Source organism: Ursus americanus, chromosome X, assembly GCF_024610735.1.
Source record: "Ursus americanus isolate L20-20 chromosome X, mUrsAme1.1.p, whole genome shotgun sequence".
NCBI lineage: Eukaryota > Metazoa > Chordata > Mammalia > Carnivora > Ursidae > Ursus > Ursus americanus.
Genome location: NC_142164.1, coordinates 2,768,367 through 2,795,429, shown reverse-complemented (window position 1 = coordinate 2,795,429; position 27,063 = coordinate 2,768,367). Strand labels below are relative to the sequence as shown.

Sequence of the window (27,063 nt, the reverse complement as noted above, 5' to 3'; positions counted from 1 at the left end):
CTATTACCTAAGGGAATTATTGACTAAGAAAAATGGTAATCAGTGTGACAGAGAAAACCTTTAGAATTGCAATGAGAATAACTTTCCCTATTTCCTGGGAGCGGGTGAATTTAGCAGAGGAAACAATGCAGGTGTTTCCTTCTCTGTCTTATTAGGTAATGAGACCCTTGAGTCATTCAAAGCTATGTTTTCACATGGGTTCCATTTTGGATCAACTGTAATAGGTCTCTTGCTCTGGGAATACCCTTTTTCCAGCTTATTTCAATAGTGTTAAGAAGTAGAAAGTAAGGGTGACTTGAGAGTGGGGGTGAAAGATGAGTAACCAAAAAAAGTCTCTTGGGGTGCCTCAATGGCTCAGTCAGTTGAGTGTCCAATTCTTGATTTTGGCTCAGGTCATGGTCTCAGGGTCGTGGGATCAAGCCCTACATCCCACATCAGGTTCTGCACGCTGCAGAGAGTCTGCTTGAGATTCTTTCCCTTCCCCTCTCCCTCTTCCCCTCCCCCTGCTCATGTATACTCTTTCTAAAATAGATCTAAATTTTTAAAAAAGTTCTCCAGTCTGAGTACAATTCAGAAGTTTAATAAACAGCCGCTAAACATTGCACCAAAGCATTTGGAAACACAATTTCTACAAAAAGGTGAAGGTCAGGCTTTCATTCTAAACTCCTTTAGACGATCATTAACAGCCCCACCCACCCCACCACCCCCCATCCCCACATACCCACAACACTACACTCTTCTAGTCATGAATTTTCCTACAGACATACTCTTAGAAATAAAGGGACTGGCATGCATTAGCCCAGCAATGGCAAAGAAGCAGGGGATGGGGGGAAGGATGGGTGCAGAGGCAACCAGTGGCTAATGATAGACCCCTTAGGAGCTTTGTTTAGGGAGTAGGCAGGGAGAGTCTGATTTTGGTGCCATCTGTGGCTTTACTTTGGGCTTCTGGGATATCTGGACTAGTGACTGGGACTGTCATCTTAATATCATTCCATTGAGCTGTGACTATTAGAAGTGGTCTTGGGTAACACATTGTGACTTCTTTCTACAAATCCTTTCGGTGTCCAACCAAACTGCATTCAGGAATCAGCAGGGCTGTTGAGATTGTGCTGATTCAGAGGTCAAGTGGACCTGGCTTCTCATCCTGTCTTTATTTTGGTCTTTGGAAAGGGACCCGTGATCGTTCTCTATTACAGACACTCGTAAGGTACCCCAGCAAGTCATTCCAACATTCAAGACTCAGTTTATCTACCTTATAAAAATTTAACAATTATAATATATGAAGAACAAATGAGATCAAATGGCCCTTAAGTAATATATTAACAAACTGGTAATAATGATTAACTTGACTCAAAAATGAACTAGACTCCAAATCACCCCTCTAAGAATTGGCATCAACAGAGGGCCAGAGTTCTCTGTCATAATGGGAGCAGAGTTCTTAGGCCTGGGATAGCATTTAGGGTGTGGAGGGCATGGAAGGAAGAATTGGACTTTCACCTGTCAGTGGCCCTCTCTTTGGAGCCAGACTTTAAGCTTTTACCACCCAGCCCAAATCTCTTGCCCCATCCAGTATTTGACTAGGTGTCTTGGAAGGGAGGTGACTTTCTTACCTAATTAAAAAAAAATATTGTGTAGGCCTTTGATCTAGATCTTTTTGTTTCTGTTTGTCCCTTTTTAGTATAAATTACAAAAATACTTGATCCTTTTCCTGAAGAATTTGCAGGCAGTAATGAGTCCAAACCAAGCAGCGTCCAGCTGGCTACAAGGGGGGTCAAAGGGCTTTTCTGAAGGAGAGATATATCAAAGAAGATACTATTTTCCTGAGGGGCTGAACATGGCAGAGCATCAGCCATCTTAGGGCCAGGTTGGCCTAGTTGGTCTATCTGTTTCAGCCATATATCATTGACAGTAGTGAGCCTCAACTGTCCCCACTAACCTTCAAGCCAATAAAGAGGCTGGGGCCAGGTTTAGAGGTTATCACTGGCTCCTGCCTTGGCTAGCAGTACTTTTGCATAGTGGGCCCTGCTGTAGGCAAAGGAAATAGCAGGCCAGGACCAGATGGGATAGCCTGGCCCATGAATGAATCAGAATAATCTGATCTGGACCAGTCAATAATCCTCCTTGGTCTGGACCACTCAAATAGCCAAGTTTCCCACTACAAGTAGTAGAGTTTTCTGTTGTTTCTGCAGTGGGCAGAGTGCAATAAAATACATGTAATGCCCTCAGCTGGGGGAGACTGGCAGACTAAGATGAGCAACTGAACAAATGGCAGTGTTTGGCTCTGATGAGGGTACACTCAGCAATGTCAGAGGGACAAGTAATTTTTCTGTTATTATTTTTTCATTGAGATTCATAAATATGAATTGAGAGTCACAGCTTGGTTGAGAGTTAAAAAGAAGAATCCTGAAACACAGGAAGGGGAACCCTGGGGTTTGGGTGCCTGGATGCTTCCTAGGGTATACAGTGCTCTGGTTGCTGCATCACCACTATCTAGTGTTTGCGGATCATGCCCTTGATAGCTGACTCCCGGTTGACATAGGTGGCCCAGTAGACCAGATTAAAAATGGCAAAAAGCACAGGAAAGATGATGCGGGAAATTTTGTCAACCTTGCTGACACTGTTGTAGGTCTTGGTCTCAGTCGGGGTGTCCTGCACGTAGGTGGTCTTGGGCGAAGCAATAATTGTCGGGGTTGAGGAGGCGCTGGGAGCAGCACCCTTGGAGATGGTGGAGAACTCAGTGTCCTTGGCCAGATTGATGGGATAGGTGGTTCCCACGATGTTGAAGGTGGTGCTGGTTTTCTTTGTTGGGGCTGCTGGTGTTTTTTTCTAGGAGCCAGAAAAAGTAGGGGAGAAGAGGGGACAAAACAAAAGCTAATTAATTCATTACACAGAGCACCTTCAGAGGCTGTAGGGAGGAGGAGCCATGAGGGAAGTTAAGAAACAGGGGCCAGGAAGCCAATAGCACTGAGTAGCCAGGTTTGTGTCTAAGGATAATTGAAGATGAGCTTGAAAACAGAAAACTTGCATCATCTTGGTTTACTAGCTATGTGGCTTTGGCCAGGTCACTTCTCTTTGTGTTTTAGTCTCTTCATCTGTAAAATGAAAATCAAAATATTTGGCAGGGTTCTTGAGAGGATCAGATGAAAGCATGGTGGTAAGAATCACTGGAAAACTGTGAAATGTTGGTCATATGTAGGGTCTTATATATTCATGTGATTTGATCCTCACAGTAACCCTATCAAGTAGGTAGGTGAAATTACTCCCATTTGACAGATGATAAAACTCAGCCTCAGACTGAGTAGCAGAGCCCACACTAGCCACCTGGGCTCCTGACTTTTATCCAGGGCTGTACTGTGTTGCTTTCTATAGGTGCGAGGCACTTTTTGGTTACCCGAGAAATAACTCCAAAAGGCTTCAACCATCAAGTGGCACATCCCCTGTGAGGAAGAGAGCTATGTGAGTCTGAAAGTCATTTCATCTTAAAGACACAATAAATACTATGGCATGTTTACATGCATCATTACAACAGTATCTCACCCTTCATGCACCGTTAATGTGTTCAGCAAGCTAGGGGTCACACCAGGGTTTTCCACTCATACATGGCTGCAGGCAGGAGTCAAGGCCTCCCCAGGGAGCTATGCAAATGTTTCCCTCTGACACAGCAAGCCCCTGGCTGTTTCTGCCTTTGTTATGACACTGTCCTTTGTAATTCTTTTTTTTTTCAGAATAAAAAAATGGGAAACAAACATGTACACATGTGTGCATTTGTTCCCACATATATGATTTGTGTACACATGGACCCTCCATGAAGAAAAGAGGAAACAAAGCTCAGGTCTAGATCAGAAGAGAGAAGCCGAGATCATAGTCTATAGCATTTGTTGCCTCCCTCTGCACTCTGGCCTTTTCTTTTTTCCATCCCTTTTTGTTTCTAGGGAAAAGATGGAGATAGATGAGCTTCAGAAATGCCCAAGTGTATTTGATGAAAAGTGACAACTACTTGCATTGCCCTAATGTCACACACCTCATTTGTTACCTTTCTCTATGTTATTTTGCTTCCCAGCATCTGTATTTTACTTTACTTCTCTGCTTACTTGTTTCCTTCCAGGGTTTCTCTATTCCCATCTTCTTTTACTGATCCCTTTCTCCTAATCTCTTTCTTTTCTTCTTTACATCAGAGTCCCTACCATTTTTATCTTTTCCCCCTTTAGACCATACTGCCATTTACCTTCCTGATCCTAGTATAACTTTGCCAAATATTTACTGAATGTCTACTGGGTCAAAACTATGCCAGGTATTTAGGGATAGGTGGGAAGGTTAAAAGATGAATCCATTTCAATCCCTGTTTTTCCAGGAGTTTACAGTCCAGTGGAGGAGAGAGCTGTAGGAACACATTAGTGCTATATAATATGATCAGAGCTCTAACAGATATGAGCAAAGTATGATGGGAATTCAATAAAATGAAGGGCAAAGTACCTACAGAAGTTGGAAAATGTAGCTCAGAGAAGGCAACGAAGTTTGTGAGCTGGGTCACAGAAGATAACCAGGAGCTCATCAGATGAAGATTCAGCACAAGCTAAGGGCACTGCTTATTTGGGGGGACGACAAGAAGTCTGCTGTAGCTGCATCACAGTGTACATGGTAAAGGCTTTGTATGCCATGCTCTCCTGCTCTGCCTGCCCATGCTGACTTTAGGGTTTTCAATCAGAGAGGGGGTGTGGAATAAATGAGAAAGTGTTGGTTTAAGCATATTAATCATCTCACTAATAGGACTTTTATAAAGCAATACTGTTCTTTCTCTTTAAGAATTGCAGCCACATTGCTACAAGTGGAAGGGGGACAGAGCTCTAAGGCTTCTAAGAGCCTTGTAAATGTCTTAAATACTACATGGGACTCATTTATAATTAGCAACTTCATTGTGTGAATAGAGGCCTGCTGCTAAATGCCTCTGCTATTAAATAGCACTTTACTTGTTTGCCTGCTTACTTATTAATTTGCTTAGTAATCTCTTTTTTTGTGGATAGACAAAGAAAAAAGGAGAAAGGAAAGAACCCCACTACCTTGACTTTGCTAGAAGCTTTCACGTTATTTCATTTAGTCATCATATAAGCTGTTTATGACCAAGTCTCTGAAACAATCATTCCAAACAGCAAACACTTTCTTTAGCTTCATAAGTCCTTTGTGTTCTATAGGTGAGGAGAAGCAGCAGCTGATTTAATCTCAGATTTTTAAAGCAATAAAGGAAAATTACCTTTTAATTTCCCTTGCCCTTTCCAACATGGCACATTTTAGTCAACCATTCTAATTTTTACCTAAATGGTCAAAGAAGGAAATCAAAGCAAAACCTGTACTGTCAAGAAAACAGAAACAGGAAGCAGAGATTAACGGTTAACATTTATCCATTTCTGTATCTAGTTTTCAATACTTCCCTATGCTTTGGAATTTGATAGATACAAACTAGACTTAGTTTTGACCAAGTTGTGATTCTATTCCTTCCTCCCTAGCCAAGTGCCTGACTTAGGCATGTGATAGATGTTTACTGAATAAAAAGATGACCTTCCCTCCATTGAAGATTCTCAGTTTGTTCCTCCTTAGTCTCGACCTCTCCTATACAGAGAACATATCTCTGTAGTTCAGCTGGGAGTATTTCCCACACCACCAAACTGAAACTGACACCTCCAAATTCCTCCAAGCAGTATGACTCCCAGGATACCTTTCCTTCTTGAAAGTCACCTCATGTGGATTTTGGGATGAGGCAATGAAAACTTTTATAGACCAATGCATGCCCAACTCAAGGGTTTACCTCAGATGGCATTCCTTTCTATTGTTCTAGAAGTGCTAATTACAGGGTTATTTGGAGACCTAATGTACTTGATACTCAGTCAGGATCTCAGAGTATATGCAGATATAGCCCAGTGCCTCTGAATCCACCCCGTAACAGACATTCAACTTTCCTGAACCCCAGTTTTCATAAGTGAAGCAAAGTAATGGCATATATGCTACGCGGGATTCAAAGACAAATCAGAGAAGTGACAAAAAAAGTCCAGGACCAGATGGCTTCATGGGCAAATTCTACCAAACATTTAAAGAAGAGTTAGACCTATCCTTCTCAAATTATTTTTAAAAATTGAAGAAGAGAGAACACTTCCAAATGCATTTTATGAGGCCAGCATTACCTTGGTATCACAACCAAAGACACCATACCCACACAAATTACAGCCCAAGATCCCTGATGAACATACATGCCAAAACCCTCAACAAAATATTAGCAAATCAAATTCAACAGTACATTAATTTAAAAGATTACCATGATCAAGTGGGATTTATTCCAGTGATGCAAAGATGGTTCAAAATCCACAAATCAATGAATGGTATATACCACAATAACAAAAAAGGATAAAAATCATATGATCATTTCAATAGATGCAGAAAAAAGAAGCCTTTGATAAAATTCAACATCCATTTATGATAAAAACTCTCAACAAAGTGAGGATAGAAGAACGTTACCTCAATGTAATAAAAACCATATATGATAAGCCCACAGCTAACATACCCAAAGGTGAAAAGCTGAAAGCTTTTTCTCTAAGATCAGGAACAAGACAAGGATGTCCACTCTCACCATTTTTTTATTCAACATAGTATTACAGGTCCTAGCCACAGCATGAAAAGAAATAAATTCATAACAATTAGAAAAGAAGTAAAACTGTCATTATTTGCAGATGACATGATACTATATATAGAAAACCCTGAAGACTCTACTAAAAAACTACTAGAATACATTCAGGAAGGTTGCAGAATACAAAACTAATATGCAGAAATCACTTGCATTTCTATATACTAATAATGAGCTAACAGAGAAATTAAGAAAACCCCATATTATTTCACACTTATGTGGAATTTAAGAAACAGAACAGTTGAACATAGGGGAAAGGGAGGAAAAATAAAATAAGATGAAAACAGAGAGGGAGGCAAACCATAAGAGACCCTTAACTATAGGAAACAAACTGAGGGTTGCTGGAGGGGAGGTGGGGGATGCGGGGAATGGGTAATTGGGTGATGGGCACTTGATGTAATGAGCACTGGGTGTTGTATGCAAACAGTGAATCACTAAATTGTACCTCTGAAACTAATAATACAGTATATGTTGATTAAATTGAATTTAAATAAAAAAATTTAAAAATGCAAAAAAAGAAAACAATTTCATTTATAGTTGCATAAAAAATAATAAAATATGGTGATGAGTAGTAAGGAGGGCACGTATTGCATGGTGCACTGGGTGTTATACGCAATTAATGAATCATCGAACTTTACATCAGAAACCAGGGATGTACTTTATGGTGACTAACATAATATAATAAAAAAACATTAAATAAATAAATAAATAATAATAATAATAATAATAATAAAATATCCAGGAATAAATTTAACCAAGGGGGATTTATGACACTGATGAAAGAAATTGAAGACAACACAAATGGAAAAATATACTGTCTCACGGATTCTGAGAATTAACATTTTAAAAATGTCCATACTACCCAAAGAAATCTATGGATTCAGTGCAATCCCTGTCAAAATACCAATGGTGTTTTTCACAGAACTAGAACAAAAAATTATAAAATTTGTATGAAACCACCAAAAGACCCCAAATAGCTAAGCAATCTTGAGAAAGTGTAACAAAGCTGGAGGTATCATGCTCCCTGATTTCAAACTGTACTACAAAGCTATAGTCATCAAAATAGTATGGTACTGGCATGAAAATAGACACATAGACTAATAGAATAGAATGGGGGGTCCAGAAATAAACCCATGAATATATAGCTAATTAATCTATGACCAAAGGAGGTAAAAAGATCAAATGGGGGAAAGGCAGTTTCTTCAATAAATGGTGCTAGGAAAACTGAACAGCTACATGCAAAAGACAAAACTGGACCACTATTTTATACCATATACAAAAATAAACTCAAAATGCATTAAAGGCCTGAGTGGAAGACCTGAAAACATAAAACTTCTAGAAGAAAACACCGGTTCAAAAATTGGGTTGGGATTTTTTTTTTTGCCTTTTTTATTGAGTAATAAAGTAATTTTATTGAGTAAATACCAGTAAGCTATTTGTCATCAGTCTTAGCAATATTTTTTTAAGACAAATCTCCTCAGGAAACGGCAACAAAAGCTAAAATAAACAAATGGGATTATACCAAATTAAAAAGCTTCTGCACAGGAAAGGAGACCATCAACAAAATGAAAAGACTACATACTAAATGGGAGTAGGTATTTGCAAGTCATACATCCACTAAGGGGTTAATATCCAAAATATATAAGGAAGTTACACAACTTAATATAAAAAAAACCCCAACATGATTAAAAAATTGGCAGAGGATTTGAAAACATACAGATGATCAACAGACACATGAAAAGATGCTCAACATCACTAATCATCAGGGAAATGCAAATCAAAACTACAATGAGATATCACCTCACGTTGGTCAGAGTGGCTATTATCAAAAAGACAAAAAAATGTGTTGGTGAGGATGTGGAAAAAAGGGAACCTGCATATACTGTTGGTAGGAATGTAAATGGATGCAGGCACTATGGAAAACAATATGGATGTTCCTCAAAAAATTAGAAATACCATGTGATCCAGTAATTCCACTACTGGGTATTTACCTAAAGAAAATGAAAACACTAACTCAAAGGGATACATAGACCCTATGTTTATTGCAGCATTTTTAACAATAGCTAAGATATGGAAGCAACCTAAGTGTCCATCAATAGATGAATGGATAAAGAAGATATGGCATATATATAAAATGGAACATTACTCACCCATAATAATTAAATCTTGTCATTTGCCACAACATGGATGGATCTAGAGGGTATAATGCTAAGTAAAATAACTCAGAGAAAAACAAATACCATGTGATTTCACTTACATATGGAATCTAAGAAAACAAAACAGAAACGGACTCTAGATACAGGAAACCGTTGGTTACCAGAGAGGGGAAGGATTGGGGGAATAGGAAAATAGATGAAAATGATTAAGAGGTATCAACTTCCAGTTATAAAATAAATCATGGAGTTGTAACATATGGCATAAGGAATACAGTCAATAATGTTATAATAACTTTGTACAGTGAAGGTAACTATACTTATGGGGATCATTTCATAATGTATAAAATATATTAAATCATGGTACACACTTGAAACTAATAAGATATTGTATTAAGATAGTAAGATATTGAAACTAATAAGATATTGTCAATTATATTTCAATAAAAAAGGCAAATAAAAAATCCCAACCCAATTTTTGAACCGGTAAAGGACTTGAATAAACATTTCTGTAAAGATATACAAATGGCCAACAAGCATTTGAAAAGATGCTTAACAGCACTAGTCATTAGGCAAATGCAAATGAAAACCAGAATGAGAGGGGCTCCTGAGTGGCTCAATCAGTAAAGCATCTGACTTCAGCTCAGGTCATGATCTCAGAGTCCTAGGATCAAGCCCCACATTGGCATGGTGGCTCCCAGCTCAGCAGGAAGTCTGCTTCTCACTCTCTTTCCCTATCTCTCTCTCTCAAAGAAATAAATAAAATCTTTAAAAAAAAAAGAAAACCACAATGAGATACCTACCACCTCATAGTCATTAGGATGTCTACTATCAACAACAACCACAGTAAAACAGAAAATAACAAGTGTTGACAATGATGTTGAAAAATGGAGTCCTTGTGCACCGTTGGGAATGTAAAATGGTGCAGCCACTATGGAAAATGGTATGTTGGTTCCTCAAAAAATTAAAAATAGAATTAAAGTGTGATCCAGCAATTCTACTTCTGGGTGTATATTCCCCAAAATTGAAAGCAAGGTTTCAAAAAGATTTGTACACCCATGTTCATAGCAGCATAATTTCCAAGAGCCAAAAGTCAAATGCCACTTAGGTGTCCATAGAGAAAAGAACGGATAAGCAAAATGTGGTCTAACCACACAATGGAATATTATTCGGCCTTAAAAATGAAGGATATTCTGACACATGCTAGGACATGAATGAATGTTGATGACATTATGCTAAGTGGCATAAGCCAGTCACAAATGACAATTATTATATGATTCCACTTAAATAAGGTACTTAGAGTATTCAGATTCATAGAGAAAGAAAGTAGAATTGCTAAGGGGAGGGTGGAGGGAGGATGGGGATTAGTTATTTAATGGGTAGTTTCAATTTGACCTCCTTGAGAGAAGGGACCATGTTTTACTATTCACTGCTGTACCCCCAGCACCTAAAACATGACCTACCCTTTAGTAGACAGTAAATACTTAACAAATGAATAACTCTGCAGTTTCTCAAAATCCATTACTCTGTTTTCTTTGCTTTCTTAACTAGACCTGGCCAGGTGGTATATTACTGCACTCACTCCCCAGCATCATCAACCTCCTCAGTCACTCCAATCCAACTCTTTTACTTGTTTCTGAAAAAAATGTCCATAGCCATTGATGGATTGGTGGCATTTATAAGCTTATATTCTTGAATTCTTCCAGTCCTTCAATCTGTGCCTGCAATCTTCCTCTGTGTTCATAACCAATTCTGTTTTCTATTTCTTATAAAATCTATTTTAAATCTTGACAATTCCTTTTGCCTTCTCCATGAAGGATGTAAAAACCATTATATGAAATTTATTTTAACTCACGGTGTACCTTTCTACCCACCAAAACATAAACAGTATTTGAAAGCAGGTCAGGGGTAGAGAAGTATGATACATGCTAGTCAGAGAAAATCTCTCTAAGAAGGTAAGCAGAAATCTGAATAAAATGAGGAAGCAAACCATGAAAAGATCTGAAAACAAAATTTTCAAAGAGAAAGGATAGTAGTGACAAAGCACTTGCCATTGGAAGGTGAGTGACTTGTACAAAGATCATAAAGGACGTCACTGTGACCCAAGTGGAGTGAATGATAAAAAACTAAAAAAAAAAAAGAAGAAGAAGAAGAAGAAGAAGAAGAAGAAGAAGAAGAAGAAGAAGAAGAAGAAGAAGAAGAAGAAGAAGAAGAAGAATGGGTGGGATAACTGGGTGATGGGCATTAAAGAGAGCATGTTATATGATGAGCAATGGGTGATATACTCAAATAATGAATCATTGAACATTATATCAAAAACTAATGATGTACTATTCCTTGGCTAATTGAATTTCAATAATTTTTTTTAAAGAAGAACAATTGTAAAAGGTAGCATCATAGATCTGGGGACCAGATCCTATGAAGATTTGAAAGTCATGGTAAGGATTATGGATTTTGATCTAAGTGTGTTGGGAAGCCATTAAAGTATTTTGAGCAAAATTTTTCTAATTTACAATTTTAAATGATCATTCTGACTATTGGGTAGAGAATAGATGGTTAGTGGAGGAATAAAATTAAAAGACCAATCCAGTGAGGCTAGGAACAGATATGGAGACTTATGTGCAAAGGAAAAAAATATGAAGGAAAAAAGGGAACAGGAAATCCTGATATACAGGAAATCCAAGTGAACATCTGGAGCTTCAGATATTAAAGACACCTTTAGTATAGAAGAGTGGAGATTTACGGTCTGAAAGCAATACTGGGGTTAGGAGGATGTGAACTACACTTCTAGAAAATGGGGTGAGATTAACAGCTTCTGCCAAGCAAAAAGGTAGCAGAAGGGAAGTTTCAACTGAGAAATGGGTGTCAGTTAAGACAGGAGTTATTGGAATAAAAAAATATTTTCAGTAAAAAAGCTGATAATACAGAATGGTCTATTTTCCAGTGAACAGGAATTCCTGAGACAAGTGAGGGAAAGCTTATGAGGGACGGGAGGATAAAACCTAGAAAAAAGCACAGTACAGTACAAAGATAAACAGTGAGGGGAGGATTAGGGGTTCCAGGGTGGTGCAGTTGGTTAAGCATCTGACTCCTGGTTTTGGCTCAGTTCCTGATCTCATGGCTCATGAGATAGAGCCCTGCATTGGGCTCCACATTCAGCATGAGTCTGCTTGGATATTCTCTCCCTCTGCCCCTTCCCCCACTCATTCTCTCTCTCTCTCTCTCAAATAAATAAATAAATCTTAAAAAAAAGAAGTGAAGGGAGGATAAATAACCACACAAGAAACAACAATTAGGACACTGACCAGGTGTCCGGGTGACACAGAGGTAAGCCTCGTGGAGCATACGACCTCACATGTCTACAATGAAGTTTATCATGAAGCTTTGATATCTGGTGGCCATTCCAAACATATTAATACCATTGGCTGACTTAACCTTTATGGTCTTCCTGGAAAAACAAAACACTAGAACAAGTATACAGGCAATCAGATGGATTCATTTCCAAAGCCCTCACCTAGTGGTGGAAACCGTAACAGTGCTTAGCAAGTGGGATAATGCAGAGCTCATTTGATAGAACTGGCCACAGGCTCAATTCTAGTTTATGATGTCAGATGTGTCATCCAAGTGAAAAACAATGACTGAGCTTGGAATGGTTGCAAATAATGTAAACTAGTTGTAAAAATCCTATATATAAAATGAGCACACAGGAGACAATAATGTTGGAAAGATGATAAAGAAAAATAGAGATAGCCACATGAGGTGAACATTAAAGCACAAAGCAGTTTGCATGAAATAAAGGAATAAGTAATGACCTGGAAGCAGCAAGGAAGGAATGGAAGGGTGGCTTCCACTTGAACTGTCAGCTAAGGAAGTAGTTTCCTCAAGAAACAGCCAAGTTAAGGTAAACAGAAAAAAAATGGAGAGAGAGTATTTTGTTTTTTTCTCTCCTATGACAGTCAGTACTTGGCCCTGTATCAGGGCTCTGTATGTATATGCATATATACCTTACTTTCCTCTTTAGACCATCAGCTTCTGAGTACTAGGGCCATGCTATGTTTAGCTCTGCATCCCACATGTATTCCAAAGATAATTGCTGTTTGTATTTGTTTCAATTGATTCATCAATGATAGAATACTATTGTTGTCAGGGTATTTATGTCTACCATAGAACAGGGCGGGAAGACTACCAGTTTATGAGTTCAACTTAACCCACAGTGAATATTATTCACCCCACAGAGAAAATACCAAGGGGTGACTCAATTTGTGGCTGTATTTACAGGAATGTCCCACAGATTTAAAATCCATTAATAGTAATAAACTAAATTTTTCCAAGATATGGATGGAAGTTGAGTATATTCTCTAATGTAAAATATTATTCTAGAGCATTCAAATATTTTTTGAAGAAAGAAAATCTTTTTTAAAAAGATTTTATTTATTTGCCATAGGGAGAGAGCACAAGCAGGGGGAGTGTCAGGCAGAGGGAGAAGCAGGCTTCCCACTGAACAAGGAGCCCAAAGCTAGACTCAATCCCAGGACGTTGGGATCATGAACTGAGCCAAAGGCAGATGCTTAACTGACTGAGCCACCCAGGCATCCTTCAAATATTATTATAATAAGAAAAAGAGGCTAAGAATTACTTATTTCCAAATTTAGGTAAGAATTTATGACTATTTTAAAAGCAATTCCTTTAAAAAAAATTTTTTTTAGAGGGGGAGTGTCAGAGGGAGAGAAGGAAACTTAAGCAGGCTCCATGTCCAGCACAAGTCTAATGCAGGGCTCAATCTCATGACCCCTGAGATCATGACCTGAGCCAAAACCAAAAGTTAGATGCTTAACTGACTGAGTCACCCAGGTGCCCCAAAAGCAGTTCTAAGAATAATCTTTTTTTTTTTAACGTAGAGGCTTATTTCTTCATTTTATTTACTTTTATTTTTAATTTTAAAAAGTTTAATAAAAAACACAGTTTTTTAAAGAACTTAAAGGATTATAATGAAAACCAGAAAACCTTTACCTTAATGTACTCACCTTGTCTAACAAGCCTAAATTATTTTTAATTCTCAAGTGACATTTCTAAATTTCTAAATAATAGGCTTATAATGCTATTAGTTTCACACATAACCAATCTCTTTTGATTATTTACCTCATTAATACAACTCTTCTTCCATCCTCCTATACAATTATAACAATATTTTTAGTTCAATCAATAATCAGTGGTAACATCATTATAAATGACTATATAAATACATCTAGCCTCCTGCCGTAAACTGGACTAGTTCCTCTCCAGGTTTGCTTGCTGCATAGCTTTCATTTTAGGACTTCTGTTCACTTATTTCCTCTGTTGGATACTTTCTTTTCTGGATCCAATGTCCTTCTCTTTTACATTCTATTCTTTTGTTTTAATAGAACATATCCTCCAGTATCTTCCTAAGGTGGAGTACATGGGAAGTATCATTTCTGAGATCTTAGAGGTCTGAAAATGGCTACTGTACCTCTTCCTTTAATTGATACTTTGGCAAGGCACAGGATTCTAGGTTGAAAAACATTTGTCCCTCAGATTTATGAGATTTACTACTACTCCGCTGTCTTCCACCATCCAGTACACTTGAGAAGTCTCATGCCATTCTGTTAACCATTTCTTTGAAACAACAACAACAACAAAACAACAACACATCTTTTTCAAGAATCTTTTTAGACTATCACTTTATCTCTGGCTTTCTGAAATTTCATGATGATGCACCTTTATGTGGGCCAATGAAGTCACTTTCAATCTGGAGGCTTATGTAATTCTGTTTATAAAAATGTCTTGTATTAGTTCTTTGTTAATTTCCTTCATTCCCTTTTCTCCGTTCACTCATTCTGCAGCTTCTGAGTTGGATTTCTTCCTGGATTCATCCCTAAGTCTCTTACCTTTTCTTTTACATTCTTGTTTTTTTGTTTTGTTTTGTTTTGTTTCCATTTTGCCCTACTTATAGGGAGATTTTCCTCAGTTTATTTTCCCATCTCTCTATTAAAGTTTTTGTTTTGGCACTTCTTTTTAATTTCAAGAGCTCTTCCTTATTCTCTGATTTCTTTTTACATTAGCATCCTATTGCTTTATGGATATATTTATAAATATAAAAGTTAGAATTTTCTTTAATTCCCTAAATTATCCCTCTTTCCTCCAAGATGAGTTTTACAAAAAAATCTTTGCTTTTCTCTTTCACATTGCAAACTTCACTTTGATAATTCTTGATATGCCAATATTATTTGACAACATAAAAGATGTATGTATGCTAAGTGTATCTGAACTGAGCTTGTTGACTAGTCGATGACTTAAGATCAGTTGGAAGCAGGTAACTTTTTATGGGATACTTCAAAATGTCAGTATGTAATGGTCTTTATTCTGGAGACATTCAGCTTCTTTAGAAACTTCTGAGATTCTTCTGGAAAGAGGCTGCAGACATTTGGCTGCAGACATTTTACATGTTGGCCAGGCTCTGGGGTCTTGACTACTCTGTACACAGACTCTTAACCAATCTCCCTACTTGCTTTATTCTCTGCTATGCCAAGCACCTCAAACCCCGAGTTTCTCTAGGGTTCTTTTTTTTTTTAAGATTTTATTTTATTTATTCGACAGAGATAGAGACAGCCAGCGAGAGAGGGAACACAAGCAGGGGGAGTGGGAGACGGAGAAGCAGGCTCATAGTGGAAGAGCCTGATGTGGGGCTCGATCCCACAACGCCGGGATCACGCCCTGAGCCGAAGGCAGACGCTTAACCGCTGTGCCACCCAGGCGCCCCTCTAGGGTTCTGTCTTACTCCAGCTTAATAGATTAGTTCTTATTCTCTCTTTCCATATTCATTCTTCTAAAACAAATGTATTAAAACCTCTTGTCTGACTGAAATCCCTTCTCCAGTTCTCCTGGTGCTTATTTATATGTATTTTATTTATTTACTCTTGTTCTAGTGGGATTGTCAGAGGAAGCAGTGATAAACACATGTAGTTGATCCTCAGAAGCCCAAAGTTCATCTACTTTCCAGAATGCAATTATAAGGTAGTCATTTGTCTTCATTTGTAAATGAGGTTTTGTTTCCACCTATTCATTCTTTTCCTTTCCTTTATAATCTTTTCCCTCACATTTTATCTAATCTCAAATCATAGCACAAATCAGAAATAAATTTTTAAATCATTTATTTTTAAATCCATTCTTGCTTTATAAATCAAATAAGGTTTAATATGTTTCTCTAAAGGAAGAAAAAACTAAACTGAGTTGTAATTAGATACCAATATTTTTTTCAATGCACTTCACTTTTTCTGTGGGTCAGCAGTTCTCACTGTTAGTTCCTTCACACTGTAGCAGTATAGACAAAGTATAGCACCCTCACATTAAAGATCCATTTTTATGTGTTCTGTAGGCTTTTTTTTTTCAAATCTCAAAATCACTTTCTTTTAGATAACTTAAATGGATTGACCATGGAGAGGGACTAAAGAAAAAGACTGATATCACCATCTTTGCAGAAGAGTTTTAGATGAATCTTTTTGTCTTTTTTTCATTTTAAGCACTCCTTGGAATTGGAGAAATGGTCATCATTTTTGACATCCAAAGTCTTTTACTAATCTATTCTAGTTCTCTCTCTGCCTTCAAACCATTCTTGTACCTCTTCCTAGCCATAATTAAAGTCCACCACATTTTTCAAAAGACATACATGACAGCCTTTCAGATATCTGAAATTAGCAATCATCATTCCCTTGAGATATGTGCCCCTTCTCCAGTATATAACCAAACTGGAACAGTATGCTTTAAATATGGCTCAAACAGTATAGAATAAAAGTGGCTCATTATCTCACTTGTTCTAGGTAATTCTTAACTCAAACTCAAATCAAATTTGGCTTTTTGAAAGTTACACCAGATGGAAGGCTTACATTAAATTTGCTTTTCCCCTATATCCCAGCATCTTATTTATAATGAGCAGTTATTATTAAGCATTCCTATCAAGAACTAATGCTTTTTTTTGGTATCTATGTATAAGAATTTGTTTGATTCAGCTAATGTTAATCTCTTGATTTCAGCCTGTTCTCTCAAACTTCAGAAATTCTTTTTGATTAATAATTCAAAAGATAATCTTCTCCAACCAACATTTGTTAATGCCAGCTTACAAATTTGAATTATTGATGACAACATTCAAAGGATGAACCCCTATGGACTATCACAGGGACGTCCATTCAGGTTGATATCCATTCATCAGTCAACTCTATTTGACTTCATTTAGTCAACCAGTGACATCAGCCTAATTGTACTATTTTTTCAACTGCTGTTTCTTCTTCATGAAGGTATAATTTTTTAAAAAGTAGTTAGATGTCTTGATAAAGTCTATGATATTCCCTGGTCTACCAGTCTAGTAAACTTTTAATACAATTTCTTAAGGTTAGTTTGGCATAATTTCTTCTTAGTGAATTCAGGCTGAATATCAGTGATTAGTGCTAATTGCTCTTAAAACATCTGTTTAATAATATATTCTTAGGGACCCTTTAGTTCAATATGTCAGAGTAAGGACATCTTTGCTTCCTTCTCCTCTTTGGAATCAAGTAAAAACTAGAAGGAAAATGGGAGAAACTCAGACTCCAGTTTTGATGAAATGTAAAAGCATTTTTAACCTTGATCCCAAAAAGTAAGGATTCCCAAAGGCAGTAAAAATTGGATTAGGGTGAAGAAGACACTGAGGATGCCTTTTATTCTGGAATTCAGGCCAAGATCAGAGTCCTAAAAGATGGGTACCATGACCTGACTGAGGAAACAAATGGCCCCCATCTTGAAACAAAATCATCTTCAGACTGGTAGTGAGAATATCCTGAAACATTGTTTGACCACCATATAGTGTCAGAGGAGGTGGAGACTAGAAAAATTAAAGGATATAATGCTACATACACACATACATGCCCATACAAACACACACAGACACCTCTGCACCATACATAGAGGACTTTCCTATGAGCAAGGAAAAATTCATGGTAGTTAGAAGCAGAATCAAAACTACAAGAAGGACTACTTCCAAGAATTTATATAGATAACAAATCATGCTCAAATTAATTAGTCTCAACTACTCACTACTATCCTACTCATTCTCTCAGCCCCTCCCCCAAAATGATACTGTCACACATAGCAGGGCTAGTAAAGAATTCCCCTAATGCAACTTTAAGTAATAATTGAAAACAAACAAATATGGTACTGATGCAAAATATGTTGCAAAAAGGGGGGAAAAGACCAATAAAGGATTGTGGAACAACATGAAAAAGCAAACATAAAACACATAAAAATAAGTCAACAAAGATCATAAAGTTAATATAAGGAGAAATAATACTACCACAAAAATGAAGGTGAATAGATACTGGTAAAAATGGTCAGAGACATGGAAAGTAGGCTTGAGAAATGAGCAAAGTGAAATGGAAAATAACAGTTAAAAATTATTAGAGAAAAGTGAAGATACAGAAGACAAAGAAAGCTCTATGATATGTATAATTTGTGCTTCTAGGAAGAGAACAGAACACAGATATGATTTAGGAAAGATTTCTTAGAGCTTTCCTAAAACACAGACAGTTGTGAATCTATAGGCTTCTTCTCAAACTATTCCAAAAAATAGAAATGGTAGGAAAACTTCCAAATTCATTCCAGGAGGCCAACATTACCCTGATTCCAAAACCAGACAAAGACCCACTAAAAAAGAGACTACAGGTCAATATCCCAGATGAACACGAATGCAAAAATTCTCAAAAAAATACGAGAAAATAAAATCCAACAGTACATTAGAAGGATCATTCACCACGATCAAGTGGGATTTATTCTGGTGCTATAAGGGTGATTTTATATTTACAAACCAATCAACATGATATAACACATAAAAAAGGATAAGAACTATATATTCCTTTCAATAGATGCAGAAAAACCATTGGACAAAGTACAACATCAATTCATGATAAAAGCTCTGAACAAAGTAGGGATAGAGGGAACATACCTCAACATTAATAAACGCCACATATGAAAAATCCACAGTGAATATCATCCTCAGTGAGGAAACTGAGAGCTTTTCCTCTATGCTCAGGAACAAGACAGGGATGTCCATTCTCACCACTGTTATTTAACATGGTACTGGAAGACCTAGCCTCAGCATTTAGACAACAAAAAGGAATGAAAGGCATCCAAATCCCGCAAAGAAGAAGTCAAAGTTTCACTATTTGCAGATGACATGATACTCAAAGACTCCACCAAAAATATTACTAGAACTGATACACAAATTCAGTAAAGATGTAGGACACAAAATCAATATATAAAATCTGTTGCACTTCTATACACCAATAATGAAGCAGCAGAAAGAGAAATCAAGGAATCAATCCCATTTGCAATTGTGTCCAAAACTGTAACATACCTAGGAATAAACCTAACCAAAGAGGTAAAAGATCTGCACTCTGAGAACTATAAAACACTGATGAAAAAAATTGAAGATGACACAAAGAAATGGAAAAACATTACATGCTCATGGATTGGAAGAACAAACATTGTTAAAACGTCTATACCATCCAAGGCAATTTCATTTCATGCTATCCCTATCAAAATACCAATGGTATTTTTCACAGCACTAAGACAAACCATCCTAAATTTTGTATGGAACCACAAAAGACCCTGAATAGCCAGAGCAATCTTGAAAAAGAAAAGCAAATCTAGAAGCATCACAATTCTGGATTTCAAGTTATATTACAAAGCTGTGGTGATCAAGACAGTATGGTATTGGCACAAAAACAGACACATATATCAGTGGAACAGAACAGAAAACCCAGAAATGAACCCATAATTTATGGTCAGCTAATCTTTGACAAAGCAGGAAAGACTATCCAATGGCAAAAAGAATCTCTTCAACAAATGGTATTGGGAAAATTGGACAACATATGAAGGAATGAAACTGGACCACTTTCTTACACCATACACAAAAATAAATTCAAGATGAATGAAAGGCGTAAATGTGAGACAGGAAATCATCAAACTCCTAGAGGAGAACACAGGCAGCAATGTCTTTGATCTAGGCCACAGCAACTTCTTACTAAATATATTTCCTTAGACAAGGGAAACAAAAGCAAAAATGAACTATCGGGACTTAATCAAAATCAACAGCTTCTGCACAGCAAAACAACACAACTAAAAGGCAGCCTACAGAATGGGAGAAGATACTTGCAAATGACGTATCTGATAAAGGGTTAGTATCCAAAATCTATGAAGAACTTATCAAACCCAACACCCCCAAAACAAATAATCCAGTTAAGAAATGGGCAGAAGACATGAATAGGCACTTTTCCAAAGAAAACATCCAGATGGCTAACAGACACATGAAAAGATGCTCAAATGCTCAACATCACTTATCATCAAGGAAATACAATCAAAACCACAATGAGATACCACCTCACACCTGTCAGAATGGCTAAAATTAACAAAGCAGGAAACAATAGATGTTGGGGAGGATGGGGAACCCTCTCACACAATTCATAGGAATGCAAACTGGTGCAGCCACTGTGGAAAAAAGCATGGAGGTACCCCAAAAAGTTAAAAATAGAACTAGCCTATGATCCAGCAATTGTACTACTAGGTATCTGTGCAAAGGATACAAAAATACTGATCATAAGGGATACATGCACCCCCAATGTTTATAGCAGCAATGTCCACAATAGCCAAATTATGGAAGGAGCCCAAATGTCCATCAACTTATGAATGGATAAAGAAGTTGTATATATACATGTACATATACATTGTATATATACAATGGAATATTACTGAGCCATAGAAAATAACAAAATCTTGACATTTGCAATAATGTGGTTGCAGCTGGAGAGTATTATGCTAAGTGAAATAAGTCAATCAGAGAAAGACAATTATCATATGGTTTCACTCATATGTGGAATTTAAGAAACAAACCAGAGAATCATAGGGGAACAGAGGGAAAAATAAAATAAGACAAAATCAGAGAGGAAGACAAACCATAAGAGACTCTTAACTAAGGAAACAAACTGAGAGTTGCAGGAGGGGAGAAGGGTGGGGGGATGGGGTAACTGGTGATGAGAATTAAGGAGTGCACATGATATTAATGAGCACTGGGTGTTATATGCTACAGATGAATAACTGAACTCTATCTTAGAAACTAATGATACACTATATGTTAACTAATTGAATTTAAATAAGTTTTTAAAAAGACATTGTGATGATCTATAATGGAATATTACCGAGCCATGAAAAAGAACAAAATCTTGACATTTGCAATGATGTGGATGGAACTGGAAAGTATTATGCTAAATGAAATAAGTCAGTCAGAGAAAGACAAATACCATGATTTACCTCAAATGTGGAATGTAAGAAACAAAACAAATGAACACAGGGTGGGGAAGAGAGGTAAACCATAAAACATATTCTTAACTATAGAGAACAGACTGATGGTTACTCAGGGGAGGTGGGTAGGGGGTGGGTTAAATAGGTGATGGGTATTAAGGAGGGCACTTTTTGTGATGAGAACTGGGTGTTGTATGTAAGTGATGAATCACTAAATTATACACCAGAAACTAATATTAAACTGAAGTTAACTAACTGGAATTTAAATAAAAACTTGGGGAAAACCCCACATGGTGTCCTAGGAAAAAAATCATACAGATAGATCAAGATATCTCATTGTAAATTAACTGGAATTTGTAAATAAAAGATGCAGTTGTATGGGCTTCTGGGCCATAAAATCAAGTCCTCTATTATGTAAGAGATTCTCAGGCTGGTTTTAAATTTCTTCATAATGGGGGCACCTGGGTGGCTCAGTTGTTTAAGCATCTGGCTTCAGCTCTGGTCATGATCTCAGGGTTCTGGTATTGAGCTGTGCATCAGGCTCTGTGCTCAGTGAGGAGCCTGCTTCTCCCTCTCCCTCTCCCTCTCCCTCTGCCCCTCCCCCTGCTCATGCGCTCTCTCAAATAAATAAATAAAATCTTTTAAAACATTAATTCAAAACAACAATCAGTGAGAGAATTAAGCATAGCAACCAATGTCTACATGGACATCAGAGAGAGAATGGGACCCGTGAATTGTACAACAGCACAACTACAATTCAAGTATAAACAATTGACAGGTAATTTTATGCATGCAATATAGTAGGAAATACGGTTCCCATGAGCCTTAAAAAAATCGTCTAGGTGATAGCCTTGAGGTGACTAAGCAACGAATGGAAAAATGGGCTATCTTATCAAAACAGTCCTTTTATCCATTTAAATGTAGAACTATGACTAATTGACTATAGGAATTATGGCTATGTAAGAGCATGTAAATGCTATAAGCCTTGACAATGCAGAAATAGCTTGACAATGCAGAAATAGCATTATAACAAACAAAAGTTAGAAAACGACAAGGACAGAGAAGGTGAGAGGTAAGATAAGTATACTAATTTCCTTGTTTTGTAGCCTGTGAGGGGTCAGTAGACCTTGTTCATAAACGACAAATCAAGTATTAGATGGATCAATGTATTTTAAGGATACAAAGGTAACAACTACATTAGGTATAAAAATAAAACCAACCCAAAATTTCCTACGATAGGGTAGATATAGTTAGTAGAAATATGCTTATTTCTTCATAATTCATAGCAAGGACTTAATAAATTCTATCTAAATGATGAATATTGGCGTTCTAAGATGGCAGAGGAGCAGGAGACCTAAAGTTCATCTGGTCCCAGGAATTCAGCTAGAGAGCTACCAAACCATTCTGAATACCTATGAATGCAACTGGAGAACGAAGAAAAGAGCAGCAGAAACTCTATGAACAGAAAAGCTACCACTTTCTGCAAGGAGGTGAAAAGATGACGGAGGAGTAGGGGACCCCTTTCTCAGCTGGTCCCCTGAGTCGAGCTGGATATCTACCAGACCATCCTGAAAACCCATGGAATCAGCCTGAGACACAGGAAGATACATCTGGATCTCTACAAATGAACATTAAGCATCTCCAGTGCTGAGTATTGAGGTACAAAGCAGGGAGCCGTGAATCCACGCACAGAGATTTTAAACTAAAGACTGTACTTAGAGATACAGAAGGATACTATATTATTCTTAAAGAATGTATCCAACAAGTCATTATGACAATTATAAATATCTATGCCCCCAACAGGGGAGCAGCTAGATACACAAGCCAACTCTTAACCAGAATAAAGAGACATATAGATAATAATGCATTAATAGTAGGGAACCTCAACACTCCACGCTCAGCAATAGACAGATCACCTAAGCAGAAAATCAACAAAGAAACAAGAGCTTTGAATGACATACTGGAACAGATGGACCTCATAGATATATACAGAACACTACACCCCAGAACAAAAGAATACTCATTCTTTTTGAATGCACATGGAACTTTCTACTGAATAGACCATATTCTGGGTCACAAAACAGGTCTCAACTGATACCAAAAGACTGACATTATTCCCTGCATATTCTCAGACCACAATACTTTGAAATTGGAACTCAATCACAAGGAAAAATTTGGAAGAAACTCAAACACTTGGAGACTAAGAACTGTCCTGCTCAAGAATGATTGGGTAAACCAGGAAATTAAAAATCAGTTTAAACAACTTCTGGAGACCAATGAGAATGAAAACACATCAGTCCAAAACCTATGGGACACTGCAAAGATGGTCCTAAGGGGAAAATACATAGCCATCCAAGCCTCACTCAAAATAATAGAAAAATCTAAAATGCAGTTTTTATATTATCACCTCAAGAAGCTGGAGCTGAAACAGAAGATCAGGCCTAACCCATGCACCAGAAAGCAGTTGATCAAGATTAGAGCAGAGATCAATGAACTAGAAACCAGGAGCACAGTAGAGCAGATCAATAGAACTAGAAACTGGTTCTTTGAAAGAATAAATAAAATAGATAAGCCACTGGCCAGACTTACTCAAAAAATAGAGAAAGGACCCAAATTAATAAAATTATGAATGAAAGGGGAGATATCACAACCAACATTCATGAAATAGGAAGGATCATTAGAAACTTTTATCAACAGCTTTATGCCAATAAATTAAACAACCTGGAAGAAATGGATGCCTTCCTGGAAACCTATAAACTACCAAGACTGAAACAGGAAGAAATTGATTATTTAAACAGACCAATTAATTATGAAGAGATTGAAGCAGTGATCAAAAACCTCCCCAAAAACAACAGTCCAGGGCCTGACGGATTCCCCAGGGAATTCTACCAAACATTCAAAGACGAAATAATACCTAGTCTCCTGAAGCTGCTTCAAAAAAGAGAAACAGAAGGATAATTACCAAATTCATTCTATGAGGCCAGTATTACCTTGATCCCCAAACCAGACAAAGACCCCGTCAAAAAGGAGAATTACACACCAATATCCCTGATGAATATGGATGCCAAAATTCTCAACAAGATCCTAGCTAACAGGACCCAACATTACATTAAAAGGTTTATCCATCAAGACCAAGTGGGATTCATCTCTGGGATGCAAGGGTGGTTCAACATTTGTAAATCGATCAGTGTGATAGATCGTATCAACAAGAAAAGAGTCAAGAACCATATGATCCTCTCATTTGATGCAGAAAAAGCATTTGACCAAATACAACATCATTTCCTGATTAAAACCCTTCGGAGTGTAGGGATACAGGGTACCTTCCTCAATTTCATAAAAACCATCTATGAAACGCCTACAGAAAATATCATTCAAACAGGGAAAAGCTGGAAGCCTTTTCCTTAAGATCAAGAACACGACAAGGATGCCCACTCTCGCCACTATTATTCAACATAGTACTAGAAGTCCTTGCAAAAGCAATCAGACAACAAAAAGGGATAAAAAGTATCCAAATTGGCAAAGAAGAAGTCAAAGTGTCTCTCTTCACAGATGACATGATACTCTATATAGAAAACCCAAAAGACTCCTTCCCCAAACTACTAGAACTTATAGAGCAATTCAGTAATGTGGCGGGATACAAAATCAGTGCTCAGAAATCAGTTGCATTTCTATACACGAACAATGAGACTGAAGAAAGAGAAATTACGGAATCCATTCCATTTACAATTGCACCAAAAATCATACGTTATCTTGGAATTAACTTAACCAGAGACGTAAAGGACCTATATTCTAGACTACAAATCACTCTTGAAAGACATTGAGGAAGACACAAAAAGATGGAAAAATATTCCATGCTCATGGATCAGAAGGATTAACATAGTTAAAATGTCCATGCTACCCAGAGCAATCTACTCTTTCAATGCTATCCCGATCAAAATACCAAGGACATTTTTCAAAGAAGTGGAACAAACAGCCCTTAAATTTGTGTGGAACCAGAAAAGACCACGAATCACCAAGGATTTGTTGAAAAGGAAAAAACAAAGCTGGGGGCATCACAATGCCGGATTTCAAGTTGTACTACAAAGCTGTGATCACAAAGACAGCATGGTACTGGCACAAAAACAGACACATAGACCAATGGAACAGAATAGAGAACCCAGAAATGGACCCTCAGCTCTCTGGGCAACTAATCTTTGATAAAGCAGGAAAAAACATCCAGTGGAAAAAAGACAGTCTCTTCAATAAATGGTGCTGGGAAAATTGGACAGCTACATGCAAAAGAATGAAACTTGACCACTCTCTCACACCATACACAAAGATAAACTCCAAATGGTTGAAAGACCTCGATGTGAGACAGGAATCTATCAAAATCCTAGAGGAGAACATAGGCTGCAACCTCTTTGACATCAGCCACAGCAACTTTTTTCATGACACATCTCCAAAGGCAAGAGAAACAAAAGAAAAAATGAACTTGTGGGACTTCGTCAAGATAAAAAGCTTCTGCACAGCCAAGGAAACAGTCCAAAAAACTAAGAGGCAGCCTATGGAATGGGAGAATATATTTGCAAATGACACTACAGATAAAAGACTGGTATCCAAGATCTACAAAGAACTTCTCAAACTCAATACATGAGAAACAAATAAACAAATCATAAAATGGGCAGAAGATATGAACAGACACTTTTCCAATGAAGACATACAAATGGCTAACAGACACATGAAAAAAAGTTCAACATCATTAGCCATCAGGGAAATTCAAATGAAAACCACACAGAGATACCACCTTATGCCAGTTAGAATGGCAAAAATGGACAAGGCAAGAAACAACAATTGTTGGAGAGGATGTGGAGAAAGGGAATCCCTCCTCCATTGTTGGTGGGAATGCAAGTTGGTACAGCCACTCTGGAAAACAGTGTGGAGGTCCCTTAAAAAGTTAAAAATAGAGCTACCCTATGATCCAGCAATTTCACTACTGGGTATTTACCCCAAAGATACAGATGTAGTGAAGAGAAGGGCCATATGCACACCAATGTTCATAGCAGCATTGTCCACAATAGCTAAATCATGGAAGGAGCCGAGATGTGGTCCATATATACATCATCAACAGATGACTGGATTTAGAAGATGTGGTCCATATATACAATGGAATATTACTCAGCCATCAGAAAGAACAATTACACAACATTTGCAGCAACATGGATGGGACTGGAGGAGATTATGCTAAGTGACATAAGTCAAGCAGAGAAAGACAATCATCATATGGTTTCACTCATTTATGGAACATAAGAAATAGGAAGATCGGTAGGAGAAGGAAGGGAAGCATGAAGCAGGGGTTAACAGAAGGGGGAATGAACCATAAGAGACTGTGGACTCTGGGAAACAAACTGAGGGCTTCAGAAGGGAGGGGGTGGGGGATTGGGATAGGCCGCGATGGGGATTAAGGAGGGCACATATTGCGTGGTGAACTGGGTGTTATATCCAAATAATGAATCATGGAACTTTGCATCAAAAACTGGGGATGTACTGTATGGTGACTAATATAACAAAATAAAAATTATAAAATAAATAAATAAATAGTGAATATCTACACTAAAATTTTGCCAACTCACCAGACCAGTCTGTATTCTATGAAATACATCTTTTCCTCCAGTTTGAAAAAAAATCTTCAGTATCTTTTCTCTTCTCCACGATTCTTCATAGTACTGGAATGGTTCTGGGACCACATCTGCCAGTTCTTTTTAGCATCTTTGGATAGTCTTCATCTAGGTCTAGAGATCTGAACTCTTTTAAAGCAGCCAAGGGCAATAATCTTGATTTCACAGTATTTATGTTATATTCCTACCAACTCTAGTTGGTTTATTGGGGTTTTTTTCCCTCCTTCCCATCTCTCCACCAATC

General features: G+C 37.4%; 1 protein-coding gene across 1 annotated transcript in view; it reads right to left on the bottom strand.

Annotated features, from left to right (window-relative positions):
- Nucleotides 1-564: 564 nt before the first annotated feature.
- The window catches only part of GABRA3 (gamma-aminobutyric acid type A receptor subunit alpha3), a 371,590-nt gene continuing 345,091 nt past the window's right edge, over nucleotides 565-27,063 (bottom strand). The window contains exon 10 of the mRNA XM_045788814.2: nucleotides 565-2,826. Within this exon, the coding sequence (XP_045644770.1) occupies nucleotides 2,491-2,826 (336 nt within the window). The 3' untranslated portion in view covers nucleotides 565-2,490. The remainder of the gene's footprint in view (nucleotides 2,827-27,063) is intronic.